The 20,195-nt window shown below is 42.5% G+C and overlaps 1 protein-coding gene across 2 annotated transcripts in view; it reads left to right on the plus strand.

Moving 5' to 3' along the window:
- The window catches only part of b4galnt4a (beta-1,4-N-acetyl-galactosaminyl transferase 4a), a 273,455-nt gene that overhangs the window by 202,489 nt on the left and 50,771 nt on the right, over positions 1–20,195 (plus strand). For both annotated transcript variants that reach the window (XM_080760815.1, XM_080760816.1), the window contains exon 8: positions 18,680–18,758. In XM_080760815.1, the coding sequence (XP_080616941.1) occupies positions 18,680–18,758 (79 nt within the window). The remainder of the gene's footprint in view (positions 1–18,679; positions 18,759–20,195) is intronic.

The following is a 20,195-nucleotide window of genomic DNA, read 5'->3' on the forward strand; positions in this document are numbered from 1 at the left end:
GGTGGGAAGTGGGAAGGTACAGTAAAAAGAAGAATAGAGTCTGCACGTACACTGGTGATACGGAAAAAGCTCCTCTGAAGTTTTATTGCTCAACGTTTCGATCTTATTGGATCTTCATCAGAACATGCACATGGGAATAAACATACTGTACGTTAATATAGTTCACCATCTAAGCAAGTGAGGTCACAGCAGTCAACTCAACTCATCAATTGGCTGGCATTGGAAGAAAGAAATATAAATATAAACAGTGTGTACCTATCCCAGAATTCAAAAAGCAATACACATATTTACATTTAAAGTATATATAAATATATCAGGTACTTAAATAACAACACAGTGACAAGCTACAGTATATACTGTATGTTTGTCTGTCTTGCACCTGGGCCTCGGATGTGCGTGCACTATACTTCTTCATATTACAGTAACGTACAGTAACAATAAGGGGCTTGTGCTTTAGAAGGACAGAGGCACACAGGCTTGTACCACTTATTTATTTTAATACTTGGTTATTTATTTAGTAATAGGTTGCATGATGCGTTATGATGGTGTCACAATCACATGTATCATGTCTCATATTCAGATTCTAAACCCTTGGACTGCCACACCAATATACAGCTTTTCAGTGCCTTCTGCCAGCTCTATTCATATTTTTAATTCATCATTTTAATGCCAATAGAAAAATCTGTGATATACACACTATATCTCATTTTAACACGGCAATCCTATAGTATTATACCCAGTCCTGATGGTGGCGGTAACTTCACCATTGTGCCGATTTTGACCGAATAGAGCAAATCTGGCGATGTCATTTCCGGTTAAACGGATCACAACATCCGCTAGCTTTCTGCACTGTGTTACACAGTGATCTGTCCCCGATGCTATGCGATCAAATAGAAATGTGCTGCCAAAAACAACACTGGTCAGAAGTGGGATACGAACCCAGAACACAGCATAAAACACTGTCCACCCCTGTTGTTGACAATTGGTGTTTTGAATAAATAATAGGCTCTGTGCTTTATTGTAGTTCCAGTTTTCAAAGGCTGGCATACCGGTTTCCTGTACCAGTTCAGTGTCCCATAGTCTTCATACCTGTTTCCTACCAGTTCAGTGTCCCATAGTCTCCATACCTGTTTCCTGTACCAGTTCAGTGTCCCATAGTCTTCATACCTGTTTCCTGTACCAGTTCAGTGTCCCATAGTCTCCATACCTGTTTCCTGTACCAGTTCAGTGTCCCATAGTCTTCATACCTGTTTCCTGTACCAGTTCAGTGTCCCATAGTCGTCATACCTGTTTCCTGTACCAGTTCAGTGTCCCATAGTCTCCATACCTGTTTCCTGTACCAGTTCAGTATATCTGAACGCATTAGTCCAAACTGACACAGCCGAGCACTCTCTACCCCCGATTCAGTCAATCAGAAGCCACGTCCTACCCTGACCATCCTAGGAACACAATCATTCAGATTATGCACAGTGACTGTGTGGGCTTGTTGCCTTTGTGAGGTGATGAATTTAAACTGACGATGGCCTCAGGTGAACCTTTGACATTAGTTAGTGTGTTTGAGGAGGAGGACATGGAGCCAATGGAATTGCCATGGTTATCAGTGATGTCACGGCTGGCATTTGGGCCGGGACAGCTTTCACTTCCAAGGAAATGGCATTTAGGTTTTTGTCTGCCTATGACGTGTTTTTGTGTGTCTGTGCATTCGGGTGCCATTGTCTGGGTCCTTCTTTCTCTCTCTCTCTCTCTCTCTCTCTCTCTCTCTCTCTCTCTCTCTCTCTCTCTCTCTCTCTCTCTCTCTCTCTCTTTCTAGTTCTCCTTTTATTATTCTCGCCTTTTCTCTCCGCTTTTTTCAAGCTTTCGTTTTGTTTTCTTCCCTTTCCCAATCATTTTGTTATTATTTTCCCCCTGTCTCCTCTCTCTCTGAGCTATGCCATCAGATATCCTTATGAGGCAGTGGTTGGTGGTGGAAGACTTGCTCAGATTATTACTATACTAAATTCCTTCCAATTCAGTAGTTCTCAAACCTTTTCAGGATCCTCAAATTGATACATATTGACCACGGACCATCATCTGAAAATGTTCCAGGGAACCCCAGAAGAGAATTTGTGTAAAGACAAAATCAACATTATTCAAACGTTTTCAAACACATCTCACAGCGAGGCGTGCATTGTACTCAGAATTGTACTTGAGTAAATGTGACTAAATGAGTTGTCAGTTCAACTCTAAAAGTGTGAAAATTGAACATTACAGGTCCACAATGATTATGCCCCCATCCCTGGTTATCGATGACCAGCCTGTCGAAAGGGTCGACAGTTTTAAATTCCTTGGCACCACTATACGTATGCTGCTCCCTGAAATGGGAAGTTAACGCTAGTAACATCTTGAGTAAAGCCCACCAGAGGCTTCACTTCCACGCCTCTTAAAGAATTTCGGTGTGACTGGGGAGGCGTTGGTTCACTTCTACAGAGCCACTGTTATGTGGAGAGTGTCCTCGTCTTCTCAGTCTCAGTGTGGTATGGAAACACCACCGACCTAGAGAGGAAACTGCTGGAAAGGGTGGTACGCACAGCGTCAAAAATTGGCCTCGACCTCCCATCCGTCTCCTCTATCTACACCACACGTACTAAGCGCAGGATGCAGAAGTTGATCGCTGACCCCTCCCATCCTGCCTGCTCTCTTTTTGCACCCCTGCCCTCAGGTAAGAGACTCCGGTCTCTAAAGTGCAATACCTCCCGCTTTAAGAACAGCACTTATCCCGAGGCTGTTCGCCTCCTGAATGCTGACCCTCTTTTCACTCGCACTTTACAGCGTGAAGCTGGAACAACATATTTTCAGATGGGGTCGGAGGCCAAATACATATAATTTTTTGGGTCCTTGACATGAAATAGTTTGAGCACCACTGATATAGAAACATGGGGTTTTCAGAAAACTGTCAGTATTTAGAAGACTATGTAGAATCTTTTTTCAGGTCTAAATGGGTTAAAATCAGGTGTGAGTGGAGTGGACGAACATGAGCTATGGAAATCATGAATGAAATCAAGACGCATTTTTATTCATAATAGTATCTAATTTATGTCATCACGCAGTACGTTTGCATTACAGGTAGTAATTACAAGTCTAATTTTAGGGACTTTTAAAATAAAAATACACACATTATTTTGCTAGATAGATATTTGATAGATATGTCCTCGTTATGACCGCAGGTATGCTCTAAAAGTATGAAAGATAATTGTTGTTGTACCACGTCTTTAAGAGTCATTTGGGGGTGGTCTCCACGGAGCAGTGCTACTGTAGGCTATGTGAGGGGGAAAGGTTAACTCTGGCCTTCCTCCTGCAGAATGACCCGCCGTTACCTCAGTGCACAGAACTCTCAGTATCTATAATTGAATCATGGAGGCGCTGCTGGCTGCTAACTGGGCCCTAGGCGGGAGAGTTCAGGAGTAATGGCAGCATTCATGACATCACAAGAATACGAATAGGCAGTTGGTGCGAAGTAACTAAGTACATTTTGTTGCTTTTGGGGCAGAAACCCCTTATCTAAATTGTATATTTTTGTTATTTTCCGTAAATCAACGCCATAAGCTACTTGATCATGCCACACAACTACAGCGTCACACAAAAGTATAAAAAGTAGCAGATATGATGCAAAGTGAGCTTGATCTTCTCTTATCAATCAAATCAAATCAAATCAAACTTTATTTATATAGCACATTTACATCGACCGAGTAATGTGAAGTGCTTCACATTACAGAGCATAATAAGAAACACAGAGGCAAACAGAAAGAAGGGGATAGAATATAGCATTATTTCAATGTGTAAGAGAGCAAAATGTAAAATACAATAAGCAGTACATGAGTCTCGCCGCGACCCCTCTGTCACCTCAGTTGTGTCTCAGTTTGAGGTAATTGGCCGCCGCTGCGGTCCAATCGGAATGCAGTTGTTTGCCACCGAGCTGCGCTGATGATGCTGCACTTCTCTTCCCGCACGGAGCCTCCCAATTCACCATCTGTTTGTTTCCATGAGCGATGCGAACAAACACAAATGTATTTATGTGTGCATGCGTGCAATCAACTGTGTGTGTGTGCGCGTACAGCTACACTACACAGACGTTTGTGTGTGTGTGTGTGCTCCACATATAAGAGGCGTATGTGAATCAAAAATGTATTTGGGCGCTCACTCACGGCCCTCCTCTGGGCTGTGGCAGCCGTGGCGAGCAGCACAAACGGTTCTGATTGGTAGACGATGCATAAACACGTGTCATTCGGGACTGGCCGGATCCAGAAGAGACCTGCGGGTCATGCCAACTTACAGGAAACACAAGAATTGCATTCGGAGTGCATGGCAGCCGGTACTCCTCACACGCACACAGTAAACGTGCGTGCGTGCGTGCGTGTGGGTGTGCAAAACCGTATTTAACAGCCATGCTTTATAGCTTAGAAACAGTGGCACTGATGAAAAGACATGGAGGCGCAGCTGGAGGTGGCAGAATTGAGGATGCTACTGATTCTCACAAGATCAGAAAATGAGTCGACTACAATACTACATTTAATTAGAGCAGTGGCTCCCAAAACGTTTTAGCTCGAGACCCGAAAAGAGAAATTTGATGCGGTGGAGCTGGAGTGACAGATGAGATGATCTGCTTCCATATGTGTACACAGTGGGATTAAAATTAACATTCAAGAATGTTACAGTGTGTGCTGAGATGGAAAGTGGATCGGTAGTTAATGCATTCTGGCCCCTATATACAGTACGGCAGTGGTTCTTCTTAGACGTCCCGGGTCGATACCCACAAGTGAGATTAGACGTTTGCCTGCAGGACCCAAACTATAGTGAAAATAGACGATATTGTCACTACTTCTTAATCTGTTTATTTATTTATTTTTTAATTCATGGAACTTAGATTTGTTTGTTTGATTTATAATATATAACCATTTTCTAACCAAGTTAGAAATGAAAATGTGTCGTTGAATCGTTTGTGACCCACAAATGGTTCCCGAACCCACTGTGCGGTGCAGTACTGTATCACTGTACCAGCCACACTGTAAGGTCCTCAGTGTAGATCTAACCCACTGTGCGGTGCAGTACTGTATCACTGTACCAGCCACACTGTAAGGTCCTCAGTGTAGATCTAACCCACTGTGCGGTGCAGTACTGTATCACTGTACCAGCCACACTGTAAGGTCCTCAGTGTAGATCTAAGCAGTGGTGGAAAAAGTACTCACATTTTGAGTTAAACTATCAATACTGCAATGTAGAAATAAAAAACTAGAGGTTTCTGACTTTCTGCCCGACAGCTATAAAACATGAAGTGTACAGGAAGCTGTGAATCATATATCACATGATGTGTACAGGAAGCTGTGAATCATATATTGCACTCTTTTACATGCTGCAGAAGCATGTGAATAATCCGCATAACGTTTCACACGAACATTGTTGGAAGTGTTTAATTGAATGGTGTTGTTTGACCTCAGCAGCATCATGTAACATAATAGGCTTGTTTTTTTTAGCATGTTGAGAAGAGCATTATGTCTCTGTGTGTCTCCGAATTGCATCAACAAACGCATGCGTATACGCACGCATGCAAGCACACACACAGTCACTCACACGTGCGTGCGTGCGTGGCTGCGTGCGTTTGTGCATGTGAGAGATAGATAAAGAGATATACAGAAGAGATTGAATAACGCTATCAACAACTTAACGTATAAAGCATAATATAATAAGCACAAAAGGTGAAGAGGTACATCATTAGGGACAGGTGCGATTATGATTAAGGAACAAGTTAGGTTTTAAATGTCTTCAATGTTGTTTATGCAACAAATTTGTACAAAATAATAATAATAATGAATTTGATTCTTTTAAAAAAAAGTAAAAAAATATATAACACCTGCTTCTAAACTATTATTGGTTCAAAATATCGGTTTCTCAGTACAACAGCAGACAGAGGAGGAGGAGGGAGGTGTGGAGCGGGGGGGGGGATTTACTATGTGACTGCAGGGAAGGAGCAGCTTAATGATCACGCTGACGGATTAGAGGAGTGCATAAAAAATGGAGGGCAGGCGTGTGTGGATGTTGGACAGAGAGAGACGGAGAGAGAGAGAGAGAGAGAGAGAGACGGAGAGAGAGAGAGAGAGGTCCAGGCCAGTCTAAAAGCTCTCATCATTAGTGTAGATGAGAAGAGAGCGCTCACCAAGCACACTCTTTTATTCATGGTCAACTGTTATTACTGACTGACTGACTGACTGACTGACTGACAGACAGACAGAGTCACTTATACCCTATTTTGTCGCAGTCAGGCAGAAATCTGTTATCTCTCATAATTGTAACTTTTTTGTGTTTTTCATAAATGAACACCATACTTGATCATACTGCAGTACATCTTCACACAAAAGCATCAAAAGTAGCATGTCACAATGCCGCTGCGTGCACACGCGCGCGCCTGAGTCTGTCAGTCAGTACAGTGCACGAGCACAGTGTCCTCATATAGTCTTTGTTCTTCCTTATTTGTGCTCCTGCCTTTTCCTTTTTTCGTTGGGATTTTGGCTTTTCCTTCTTTTGTGTTTCTGTGGACTGAGACCGTGAGAAGCGGCCCAACAGTGTTCTTTATGGAGCCGAGGAGGAAAGCTTTTCACGCACTTCTAAGACCAGCCACCACTGACTGTATATATTCTCCATAACGCCACAGAGACTCCAAGCCAAATAAATATTTCATGTCCTGAATCCAATCCACTCTGTAGACTAGCGTCATGCCGTACCTCTCTCTCTCTCTCTCTCTCTCTCTCTCTCTCTCTCTCTCTCTCTCTCTCTCTCTGTTTGTGTGACTACAGCGTCACACAAAAGCATAAAAAAACTACCTTTGATGTTTTTGAATCCTGAAAATGTTTAGACGATTATTATTAAATATGGCCTATGTTGGCCATCATTATATTGTTGATTATTATGAAATGTAGCCTTTCTTCACGTTCCAATGTCCAATGCCAAATACAAATACACAATGAAACTGTTAATATCAATTGTTTGTGTCACAATGAATCGTCAAGTAAAACTTAACAATCGTGCCAAACCTGCTCTCTCTCTCTCCCTTTCCCTCTCTCTCCATCTCTCTCTCTGAATGTTGTCAGCAGTCATGCTCTTGTTATCGTCTCCCATCAGAACTACTTCTGTCTCTATTCAGCCATTGAAGCTGGACGCTAGGTCGACAATGGATCTCGTCCCTCCTGGAGAAACTAAACAAAAGGAACCAATTAGTCAGGCGATTAAACTGTTTCCTCCTGCGCTCGTTCCTGTGTCACTGCCTAATTGCATGTTCAACCTGCCCTCCAGTGCTCGCCTTTGCTCTCCATTTGGTCTTTCCCTTGATCTGTAATGCATTATTTTCCCTTTGAAGTTATGACTAAATAGAGGCAACATTTTTAAATGAATCAATATGCCATTGTATTTCTTTCTCTGGCCCTTTTCCCTTTGGTTATAGAACTGGTTTCGTTCTAGATTCATGAAATCTTGTTGGTTTCACAGCACCGGTGGCCATTTTTTTGGTTCCAGTTCCGAACCACCTTTAGAGGTTCTGAACCAATTCATATTCAGTGGAAACACTCTAGGCGGGAGAGAGAAGAACTGAACCGGTTCAACCCCGGTGGAAAATGGGCCTCTCTCCATTTGCTGTTTATAGAGTCTTCCTCCATCTTGTCTTTCTGTCTCCATCTCTTCATCTTTTTTTCCAGGTCGAGCCTGAGTCGTCATCAATCACGGCCATACCAGTGTGACTTTTCATTTCTCTCTCTCTCTCTCTCTCTCTCTCTCTCTCTCTCTGTCTCTCTCACTCTATCTATCTCTCTCTCTCTCTCTCTCTCTCTCTCTCTCTCTCTCTCTCTCTCTCTCTCTCTGTCTCTCTCACTCTCTCTCTCTCTCTCTGGACAAGCTCAAACATGTTGTTTGTAGACCTGCTACTTTTGGATACTTTACTACTTTAGTGTGATGCTGTAGTTTGAACAAGTAGGATCCAATATGGAGATACGAGGTTTCTACCTGACAGCAAACGATGATCAATAATGCTATTTCTAGACAACCGCTGATCCGACCGACCAACTGCCCACTCTGCACATCAGTCCCTTGGGTTCTCTGCGATAGTTTGAATCAATCGGTCAAACAGTTGTGGAGATATGCCGGGGTGGAGGCGGGGAGGGAGATTCTGTGCATTTGTAGACACAGATATTACCTTGTCGTTTCTCTCCACTTCCCCCGTTTGAGATTTGATGTCACTTTGTATGCTGCTGACTCCGTAGCATTTGTATTGTATAAATGAGTTCCACTCTTGACATCCTCGGAGGGGTCGTTATACCGCTCTGAAGCTGCAAAGATTGTCTGTGTCGCGTTGTTACTAAACTGTACAATGTGATTAATTTTTCTCCTGTTTCCTCTCGTGTGTTCTCACTCACTGCACTGCATCCACTGTGCTGTTTAATACGTGTGAGAATAGGAAGGTCGTTGTTTCAATAGGGGAGAGAGAGACAGAGAGATTACAGCTACAGTATATGCAAAAATGGAAACAGATTCTGACAGGAGATGGAGAGGAGAGAATAAGAGGTGTGTGTGTGTGTGTGTGTGTGTGTGTGTGTGTGTGTGTGTGTGTGTGTGTGTGTGTGCGTGTGCGCGTTTGCGTGCGTGTGTGTGTGTGTGTGTGTGCGCGTGTGCCCACATGCGCGTGTTTTGCTGACTCAGACGAGCCTGTGGCAGCAGCCTGTGTCCTATCAGGGTTGACATTAGATTATCCTCAGAGATTGAGCAGCTGATTTGATTAGAAAGAGAGGCTCTAATACAAGGGTCAGGAAGTGAAACAGAATTAAGAGCGTAATGGAGAAGCACGTCAGTGCTAACAACCGCTTATGGGACCCTGTCCTACAGAGGAAGACATGCCACGTCCACATGTTGTTTCATGTAGTAAATACTCTTTTCTGTAGTAAATAATATCCTTCTTGGTTCTTCACACGTGTGTTTGTGCGTGTTTCCTCCGTCCATCGCCGTAAGAACTGCCTGAAATGCGTGTGTCTCGCTTCTTACATTTTGTTAAGCGGCTGTGAAATGTGCGCATACTGCTTTCACTGTTATTTGATTAAACTAGTCCTTAGCCGTACAGTCAACAGTGTGGTCAATGTGATTTAATAGATCATATTATTGATGTATGTATTTTGAGGTGTACTCAGTCTGGTTTGCCCGCGTCTGTTACATACCTGGCCTAGGGGAGCCAAGTACACAACAAAAGATACAGGGGAGACACAGTACTCAAAAGAAATATTAATTTATTTAAGCAATCAAAATAAGAATTAAGTTAAATCATACTTAAATCAAAGTCAAACAGATGAGGTGTGGAAATCAGTAGTCAGTAGTGTAGTGCGTGTATGCATGAATGAGATGTGTGTGCGTGTTGGATGTATTAACTCAAATGCTGAAAAGGTGCATGGTGGGAGAAGGGCAGAGGAGAACTGAATACTACAGAGCTGAGGAAGGTCTCCTTCAAGGGTCAAGTAGTACAGGAAAGGTGCAATTCTGTGGAAAAGTTAGAGCTGTGTAAAGGCCAGCCAATAGGAAGACAGAGGGGCGGGGCTTAAGCAATTAAACAATTACAGCGTGCGTGTGTGTGTGTGTCTGAAACGGTTGAGAAATTACAGAGTTACGTGTTTCCCCAATTGTCTCCATTGACTTTCAATGTGTGTGTGTGTGTGCGTGCACATGTGTGCATGTGCGTGCGTGTGCATTCGTGTGCGTGCGTGTGCGAGAGGTGGTCAACTTCACCTTGAATCATTAACAATGTATCATTTTCACCTGGGCTATGCTATGCAAATGCAACCACTATTGAAAGTTAAAAGCACACTGACTCAGTGAGAGAACGTATGTCCGAACAAATTGCAGAAAAAAATGCAAAATTGCAAAATTACAAAGGGTGAATTGCAAAGTTGTGTCACTTTGCCCTGGCTGAGCTGGGAAGGCTGACAAAGGGTGAATTCAAAGTGTTGTAACTGTAGACCTTACGGTTTCTGAGAGAAAAAATATTTGTGTGATTTCGCATTTTCCCATTATAAGGCTATGGAGAAAATTAATTCACTAATACATTTAATTAACAACGTTCAATTTGTTAAATTGAAAAAAGGGCTTCATTAAGACCTCCATACTATAATGGTCAATGCCTGTGTGGAAATTCAGAACAATTGGTGCTGCAAGTGAAAAGCAGCGACAGTGCTTCAGACATTCATTCAGACTTTCCTTAAGTTTATGTTACAAAACAATCACAACAAGCTTCTGTTGTAGTTTGGCAGTGAGTCATTTTCCATAGAAATAGCCTATTCTGTCAGTAGATAAATTTGGCCTGTATGACCATGTAATTTGTTTTCATATTTGGTCCGCTTAACAAAGTCCTGTGTGAATGCTAAACGGACCAAAATCAAAATGCAACAATTTAAACTTTTGGTCCGTGATCCGGACCATCTAAGCGAACTTTGGGTGTGAAAGCGCCCCTAAATTATCTGGAGACTCCTGTCCAAGACAAATAATTATAACAAAAAAGAATGAAGTATACAGATAAGTATTTCAAAGCCCCAAAGACAGTCTTCCATTCCAACACAACACGAGCGCTGGAGGGGTGAAAGAAAAAACCTAATTAGTACTGGTCCTAAAGGATTATCTTCCATAAAAATGTACAAATTGTCCCCATATTTCAGCTTGGGCCATTGCAGCAGGGCCTATTTCTCTTTATCCCCCCCCTGCACCCCCAAGTGCTGAGAAAGGGCAAATAGGTTGAGTGGAGTCTAACGCGACACTTTGGCTCCATGAGTGCACTTTGCAAGCGGCCACCAGGAGACGCGTTTTATATTCATGAGAGAATGACCTTAACGCACTGTCCCCTGCAATGATTTATGGGACGCAAAGGTTCTGGGTGGTGCGGGATGCATGATGTGTGTGTGTGTGTGTGTGTGTGTGTGTGGTGTGTGTGGTGTGTGTGGTGTGTGTGGTGTGTGTGTGTGTGTGTGTGTGTGTGTGTGTGTGTGTGTGTGTGTGTGTGTTGTTTACATCCCATCCCCCCAAAACCTATCATCATCCCACCTCGACCTCGCAGACGGGTCATTATCCAATCAGGTTGCAGACCGTTATCGCGCGTACCCACAGCATGGACATAAAGAAAGGGATTGGTGCGTGCACACAGTGAGTACACACACAACACCAGCATAAAACAAAATAACAGCGTAATCCTGGCTCTCAACCTCAGATGTGCAGCAACATGAGGACACGGTTTGTGCTGAGGGGCGGATTTCAACCACTTATGCCATTTGGATAATTGGCTGGGAGGCAAATGGCATAATTTGCTTTTTTTAATTAAAATTGAAATATTTCTGAACGTTTGCCCAAAATGGCAATGCCAGGTTTAATGTGGTTAAACCATCATATAAGGTTGCTGTCGGGCAGAAACCTTGTTTCTGATGGGGTCCAGGCGCATCATGCCACATAGGCTCTGGGGGGGGAAACTCTGTCTTTTAAAGTGAAAGCATATGCTGGCACTGGGAACTGGGGTAGCTAGCGTTAGAGATAGAGTTAACGACAGAGATAATAAGCATACAATTATCTTTTTTTTTCTTTTTTTTTTTTAACTTTGTTTTTATTTCAGTTTAGGCAACTTCACAGAATTACAGGTATACATTTTTCTTACAACTGATTTTTTTTTCTTTTTTTTTCACAACCTCAGCTGTATACTTTCACAGGATATATAAATGATACACTCATACACACAAACAACTTCACATACATTTACAAGTATTCACAAACAAAAAAACAAAACAGAAAGACAAGGGAATAAAATACAGGTATATAGCGAGACAAAAACGACAGAGCGACGGCAACAATGGGAGGTAAACAGTACTGGGAACAGACATACTGGAGATGGAGGAAGGTGTATGGGTACACTAGAATGTCTGAAGAGAAGTGTATTTGGTTACTCAAGATTCCGAAAGCCTGCTACCTCATCAGTACAGGACTCCATCTTTTACTAAATATGTTTGGTTGAAGCCTCAGGGCATAAGTAATTGTTCCATCTGGTAGATGTCCCATATTTTTTCCACCCACATACTATATGTTGGTGGGGCTGGTTTTAGCCATTTAATTGTAATACATTTGATGGCCGCTGTAAGCAGCACATGCAATAAATATATTTTGGCTCTACTCTCCAGACCTGCCGGTACCACTCCCAACAACATTACTGTGGGATCCTCTGGGATGTTTTGACCAAAAACTTCTTCTAGTGCTTCAGACACCTCTCTCCAGAATGGTCTCAATTTGGGGCATGTCCAAAATATATGAGTATGATTCCCGATATGTGCTCCACAGTCCCTCCAGCATCTATTTGAATGATCTGGACCCATTTTGGCCACTATTTGAGGCGTCCTGAAAAATCTAGATATTACTTTCCATTTAAATTCTCTCCAAGTATTCGAGTTGGTTACCAGGTGCACTTCACTACATACCTCTTCCCACGTATCCGTTGTTACTTCTATACCTAATTCAGCCTCCCATTTCTCTTTTATATACAGTGTATTATTTGGGCAAAGGTCCAAGAAGACTTGGTAGAATTCCTTGATTACCTTGCCATCGCCAAATTCAAATTTGAGCAACAGCTCCTCAATAGGAGTGGGTTTCATGGCCCTCTCCCAGTCCTTATGTTTTTTTAGAAAGTCTCTCAGTTGCAAATATCTGAAAAAAATTGTCCTTGGGAGCCCGAATTCAGTCCGTATCTGTTTGAATGATTTAAGACCATCCTTATTAACTAATTGGTGTATGCTGGTTAGGCCGAATTCTGTCCAATTCCTGAATCCTACATCTAGTTGAGCTGGTATGAACTCCTTTATGTAACCAATATGTGTTAGCGAGGAGATCTGTTTAGGTAGACTTTAGGTAAGTTTTTATTTTTCTCCATATTTTTAAAGTAACTCTAGTCCACTCGCTCATTTGGATCTCTTTCAGTGAGGTATCTAGGAAGGGCACAACGTGAAGTGGTTGCGAACAGAGGCTTTTTTCAATATTTAACCATCTACTATCCTCAGTTTCCTGGAGCCAAATTGTTAATGGTTTCAGCTGTGCCAATTATTATCTTTTAATATTAGATATGGATGTGTTGTGAGCTTGTAACATTTTCGCTAATTGTCGAAATATTTTGACAGTGAAAGTGGTCTTTAAAAACATATATTGAGCCCTGAGCCAATGAAAAGTATTAGTCATAAACGTAGGCGTGGTCACGGCCACGTAAACATATTCTGAGATTATGTAAAAGCATATCCTCCCCAGATCAAAGATATCATGTAAATAGTGCCATATGAACGGATGCTGGCAAGAGTATAAGGAAGGGGACAAATGTAATTAGGCATGGGACGGCTTTTTTGCTTGCTACAGTATAAACAGGACTCAGTAATCATGATGGGGTACAGCTGTGACTAGATGTTCTGTTGTGTGACGTACATTACCTGTGGTGGGTCATTGTTTTTAAGTAGGCCTACCATGTGCCAGACAATATTATGTTTGTGATTAAAAAAACAAGCTCTATGTTGGATCCATTGGAATCACATGTTTTTTTTTTCTCCAAAAGCAAAGGTGTTGGACATATTAGACTACCGCCCGATGGCGGTGGCTATGTTATGCAGAAATGCCCAACAGGTTCAGTTCCAGTTCACCAACATCAGAATGAGCAGGTGACGTGATCCAAGTGACTTGTAACGTGCTACGATTGTTAACACAGGGTCGTTCCAGCGTCTGGCTCTCAACATGAGGTCTGTGGCCTAATGCATATCAAACTGTGGATCCTTGAAGTCAAAACAGATTGATAAACAGTGCTGTTTAGTGTTTTCTGAGATAGAAAATGTACTGCTTGATACTTAATAGGTTTCTTTACCTACAGTAATAAAATGGCCCCAAAACCCGCCTGGGGTCAAATGTGGTGACCGCAGAACTGTCAACAGTAAACTAAAACTATGCCTGCCCTAGTCTAACCTTATTGCTAAATGTAACCTCAGTAAAACTATACCTAAACCTAACCTTATTCCTATACGTAACCTCGGTAAGACTATGGGCTCGAATGTGTGCCATTCTTTATCCGCAAGTAATAAACATTTTCCGTGAATTTAGGAGCTTCCACTGTGCGTAAAGGTTATCTTGCGGCCACACACCCACTATTCATTTTGCCGACACCTATATTTGTGGGTGGAGGTGTGTCTGCAGGCGTGTCGATGTGCTTTCCCTATATTTGCTATGCACACAGGTTTAGGACAATGGAAAGTACCTCTTCAAACCACTCATAATGCGAATCCATTTGATGTGTTTTTGGATGCATATGATTCACAGCAGTGGCTGTGTTGGTCGCGGAATGGATGGCAGATAATCAGATACTGGACACACAAAACAACCCTCTGTATCTAATATAAATGTATTCCAAGGCAGCACACTTTTCTCTTCCATAAGGCAAGATCCAGGGCATAATGATTTATGGATAATAGATCTCTTAAAGGGAATGGCAGCTGGCACACTGATTGGTTTAAGTTGCGTACCCTATTCCTAACGTTAACCTCAGAAAAATGAATATGTAACATCACTAAAACTATGCATTACCCTAAACTTCTTCCTAACCTTAACCTCAGCTAAATGAATGAATATAATACAAGAACCACTGGGGTGAAAAAAGGGGGGTGAGTGTGTTTTGGGCAGAGCGTTCTGATCACTCACCTTTTTACATTTTATCCACATTATTCTTTGTTTTCGGACAGGCTTGCCTTGGTTCGGTGAGATTATCGGAAGTGGGAAAAAAGGGGAAGGGGGAAAAAATGTAAAACAAGAAAATAAATACAGAAAATACCACAATATAAGCACAGACTAGCTCATACACCATATATCTCTGTGATTCAGTGCTCATGAATATGGAGGCACTACAATAAATGACTCTAAAGCTCACCGTAGCAAATACTGTTCTGCAAATTACCCAGCTGCATCAGAGGAAATTATCATTATCATATTAAAAAGGGTTTACTGAAATACCAAATGATTCTGAGCAGGAACGCTGGGGAATGCGTTAAGGATGCAAATGTACCCACACACCGCATGCAGAGGCATGCGGTGCGGGCGGGCGGGCAGGCAGGCAGGCAGGCAGTTGTTTAGATGTTGCGCATACATCTTCAAACTATGGGTGTGTGCGTACACTTATTCCAACACAAAATCCTAACACACACGCACCCCTTATTCTCCCTCTCCTTCCATGTCTATTACTAGATTATTTATTGACCTTCATGTGAGGTCACATTACATTCCTGAGTGTTCATTGTAACTCCGAGAGTGTACAAATGTATACCAAATTTGGTGTGCATTCTCAAACCCATTGTCCAGTCACATGGCATGCAGAAGAGGACGTATATTTTGGCTATTTTTAAAAGATTTTGATTTTGATTACCGGTAAAATATGTGTAGATACTTCCACTGAGGTGGACTTGTAAACAAGCTAGAGCACTAGACGGATTTTAAATTGCTTTCCACTTGGGCCAGATAGTGTTATTTTATCAAAGTGGGTTACAGAGAGTGATGTCCAGGATATTACTCTGCTGAAGCAATGCATGGCACAGGATGGCGGCCACTCTGTCTGTGTGTGTGTGTGTGTGTGTGTGTGTGTGTGTGTGTGTGTGTGTGTGTGTGTGTGTGTGTGTGTGTGTGTGTGTGTGTGTGTGTGTGTGTGTGTGTGTGTGTGTGTGTGTGTGTGTGTGTGTGTGTGTGTGTGTGTGCTCTCGCGAGTGCGTAGATGAGAGAGAGAGAGATACTGTAATGAGGTGTCTCACCCAGTGACAGATGCTGGCCTATTAGTTTAGATATGGTGAATAGGCCTGGGCCTGTTATTCTATTAGTTTAGATATGGTGAATAGGCCTGGGCCTGTTATTCTATTAGTTTAGATATGGTGAATAGGCCTGGGCCTGTTATTCTATTAGTTTATTCTATTAGTTTAGATATGGTGAATAGGCCTGGGCCTGTTATTCTATTAGTTTATTCTATTAGTTTAGATATGGTGAATAGGCCTGGGCCTGTTATTCTATTAGTTTATTCTATTAGTTTAGATATGGTGAATAGGCCTGGGCCTGTTATTCTATTAGTTTAGATATGGTGAATAAGCCTGGGCCTGTTATTCTATTAGTTTAGATATGGTGAATAGGCCTGGGCCTGTTATTCTATTAGTTTAGATATGGTGAATAGGCCTGGGCCTGTTATTCTATTAGTTTAGATATGGTGAATAGGCCTGGGCCTGTTATTCTATTAGTTTAGATATGGTGAATAGGCCTGGGCCTGTTATTCTATTAGTTTAGATATGGTGAATAGGCCTGGGCCTGTTATTCTATTAGTTTAGATATGGTGAATAGGCCTGGGCCTGTTATTCTATTAGTTTAGATATGGTGAATAGGCCTGGGCCTGTTATTCTATTAGTTTAGATATGGTGAATAGGCCTGGGCCTGTTATTCTATTAGTTTAGATATGGTGAATAGGCCTGGGCCTGTTATTCTATTAGTTTATTCTATTAGTTTATTCTATTAGTTTAGATATGGTGAATAGGCCTGGGCCTGTTATTCTATTAGTTTAGATATGGTGAATAGGCCTGGGCCTGTTATTCTATTAGTTTATTCTATTAGTTTATTCTATTAGTTTAGATATGGTGAATAGGCCTGGGCCTGTTATTCTATTAGTTTAGATATGGTGAATAGGCCTGGGCCTGTTATTCTATTAGTTTAGATATGGTGAATAGGCCTGGGCCTGTTATTCTATTAGTTTAGATGTGGTGAATAGGCCTGGGCCTGTTATTCTATTAGTTTAGATATGGTGAATAGGCCTGGGCCTGTTATTCTATTAGTTTAGATATGGTGAATAGGCCTGGGCCTGTTATTCTATTAGTTTAGATATGGTGAATAGGCCTGGGCCTGTTATTCTATTAGTTTAGATATGGTGAATAGGCCTGGGCCTGTTATTCTATTAGTTTAGATATGGTGAATAGGCCTGGGCCTGTTATTCTATTAGTTTAGATATGGTGAATAGGCCTGGGCCTGTTATTCTATTAGTTTAGATATGGTGAATAGGCCTGGGCCTGTTATTCTATTAGTTTAGATATGGTGAATAGGCCTGCCTGTTATTCTAGGGTGTGCGGTGCATATAGTGGAGGATGGTAACAAAGTACATTTACTTAATTACTGTACTTTAGAAAATGTATGCATTTAGTAGCCTTGCCGAGCCATGAGGCCCGAGCCTATCTCTTGTTTCTGTAGCGTGAGGCAGCTTGATGTACATTTGGTGTACATCAAGTACTGGACATGACGCTAGTATGTCACAGGGACTAACCCCCAATTCAACCCTTGATGCTGAGTGTCAAGCAGGGAGGCACTGGTCCCATTGTTTAGAGTCTTTGGTATGACCCGGACGGGATTGAACCCGACCTCCCAGTCTCAGGGCGGACACTCTAACCACAAGGCCACTGCATGTATGGTGTATGCATGTACTTACCGCTTTTTGGAAATGTATGGACGCTTTTTGTACTACAGTACTTTAACTTGTACTTTAACTCAAGTAAGACTTCCTAGTTGAGTGATATTTGACCATGCATGACCATGACAGTATCTATAGTTTCTACTGCGTGCGTGCGTGCGTGCGTGCGTGAGGAATCGTACACGCATGATTCCTTTCCGGCGGACACACACACACACACACACACACACACACACACACACACACACACACACACACACACACACACACACACACACACACACACATACATGCACACACACAGCTTACATATTCTGGACCATGTCTCACCCTCACCATGAGTGTACAGCTTGTATTAGAAGTGCATCTCATGATCTGAAGCACATCAAATGTTTATTCATGGGAGACGTTGTTATCTTGTTAATGGTGTCAGAGGTAATGTATTATTCACAGCCTCTCACTGATAATATGCTGACCGGCCGATGCTTTCATGGTCCTCTCAGCTCTACAGCCTGTCTGCATTGTAATGGGATTGAACTAAGTCAGTGTTGATTTTGTCAGCAACTTTTGATTTAGTTTTAGTCATAGTCCTTTGGATAAAACTCCATGCCGTTTTAGTCATATTGTAGTCATCTGAAAAGTTGTAGTTTTATTGTAGTTTTACAGTTTATTTTGTTGACAAAAATGTATTTTCAGAGCACAACACCGGCGCACAATATGAAATGAGTGTCTTTTAGTTCTACTGGACCTCTTCTCCACTGGTTCCTCACTAACATTTTAGTCTAGTTTTTATTTGTTTGAAATTTGAAATTGTCAATATATTAGTCTTAGTTTTAGTACTGTACTGTAGCTTAGTTTTTAGTTTTAGTTACATTTTGAGACTTGAAGAGGGATTGTTTGGAATGCCGAATACATTTTGAAATGGGAACCAATAACCATCATGATATGACCATAATATGCAACAGTACTCAGAGTAGCAGTACTGGCCCAAGGAACTACTTATTTCTATCTTTTTACAGTTATTATGTTAGTAGTTTTTTTTTTTTACCCTATCCTACTGCACTGCCATGATAAACCAGTAAACTATGTTCAAGGGTGTGTTGCACGGAATGACCGCCCAATTAATATGATCCCTCTCTCTCTCCCCAGCCTGATCTCCTCCAGACGTTACTACTTTGAGATCCTACACAAACAGGATGACAAGGGCTCGGACCACGTGGAGGTTGGGGTAAGTGGGAAGCGCTTTTAAGACCAAAAATCTCTCTCTCTTCTCTCTCTCTCTCTCTCTCTCTCTCTCTCTCTCTCTCTCTCTCTGTCTCTCTGTGTGTTAGTGTTTGTGTTTGTGTCTAAGGTAGAGGGGTGCACAAAAAGAAAGACAAATCTCCTGTGTTTTCCACTCCATGTGTTCTATCATGTGCTCCTCTGCTTATGGCCCCTGGCCCAGTGAGAGGGTGTTGGGGGGCTCCCTGTGTTGCTAGGCCAAACCTCTGCCCAGTGAGAGGGCACCAAAAGCCCACGGTGTTGCTAGGCCTCTCCTTATGGCCCCTGGCCCAGTGAGAGGGTGTTGGGGGGGCTCCCTGTGTTGCTAGGCCCCCGGTGTTGGGGGGCTCCCTGTGTTGCTAGGCCCCCTGTGTTGGGGGGCTCCCTGTGTTGCTAGGCCCCCGGTGTTGGGTGGGCTCCCTGTGTTGCTAGGCCAAACCTCTGGTGCCCGTGCAAGGGGCACAGGACCACTGCTCACTTTACAACATGTTTTACTGTCTTCAGTCCCCCCCCGGGGACCCCCACACAGAGTTGCACCACTTACTTTTTTTCTAACTCATGACTTTCACCCCAACAAAACTATACTTTTGACTCCACTACATAATATTATATTCTCTCTTTCCTCTGTACTTCCCGCACATGCTTCTTTTCCCCAGTCCGCATCTTCATAAAGTTTTCTCCCCACCCTCACCCTTTTGTAAGTTTAATTTTCTGCCATTTGCACACCGTCTCTCTCTGCACTGGGACACGTTCCGGGGCCCGAGGCGTGCGTCCTTGGAGAGCAGTGGAGACACATTTTTAAGAGCATACGAGAGTGTAGTGTATTAGGGGTGGGAGGGCAATATGGAAGGAGAGATCTGTGAAACCGCGTCTCCCCCTCAGCAGGCTCTAGGAGGTGATCGGAAGCCTCCACATCCGTCCCTCCTTCCAGAGAACTGTAAAGTCATTTCCTCACGTCTTTTCATACTCCCCATAGCTGTACGTTCGTTTTCAACCCCCCTGCACTGTAGCTGTTGCTGTCTTCTGCCTCTCTCCATTCACACGTACGTGTATTTGTTTAATAGTAAAATTGCTCATTTACATAAAGCTCACTTGTGAGCACGTTGATGGAAGACAGAGCAGGAATAGAGGGTATACGCATGACATCATCATCATACCCATCATAAGGTATGCGGGATTGGGAATGCCTACTGAGTGACAAAAAATTACTTTCTGGTTTTGACAGCCCATACATCCAAACAGAAAAGTCCTATTTGATTGAATTAAATGACTTTAAACAACATTAAATTCACATTGTCACTCACTTTGCCACTCGATTTGCCACTCGATCTGCCATTCACTTTATTGCCATTTATATGCCATTTCACTGTGCATACCCTCTATTGTGAGAGAGAGAGAGAGAGAG

The sequence above is a fragment of the Protomyctophum bolini genome (assembly GCF_963924005.1).
Source record: "Protomyctophum bolini genome assembly, chromosome: 4".
Classification (NCBI taxonomy): Eukaryota; Metazoa; Chordata; class Actinopteri; order Myctophiformes; family Myctophidae; genus Protomyctophum; species Protomyctophum bolini.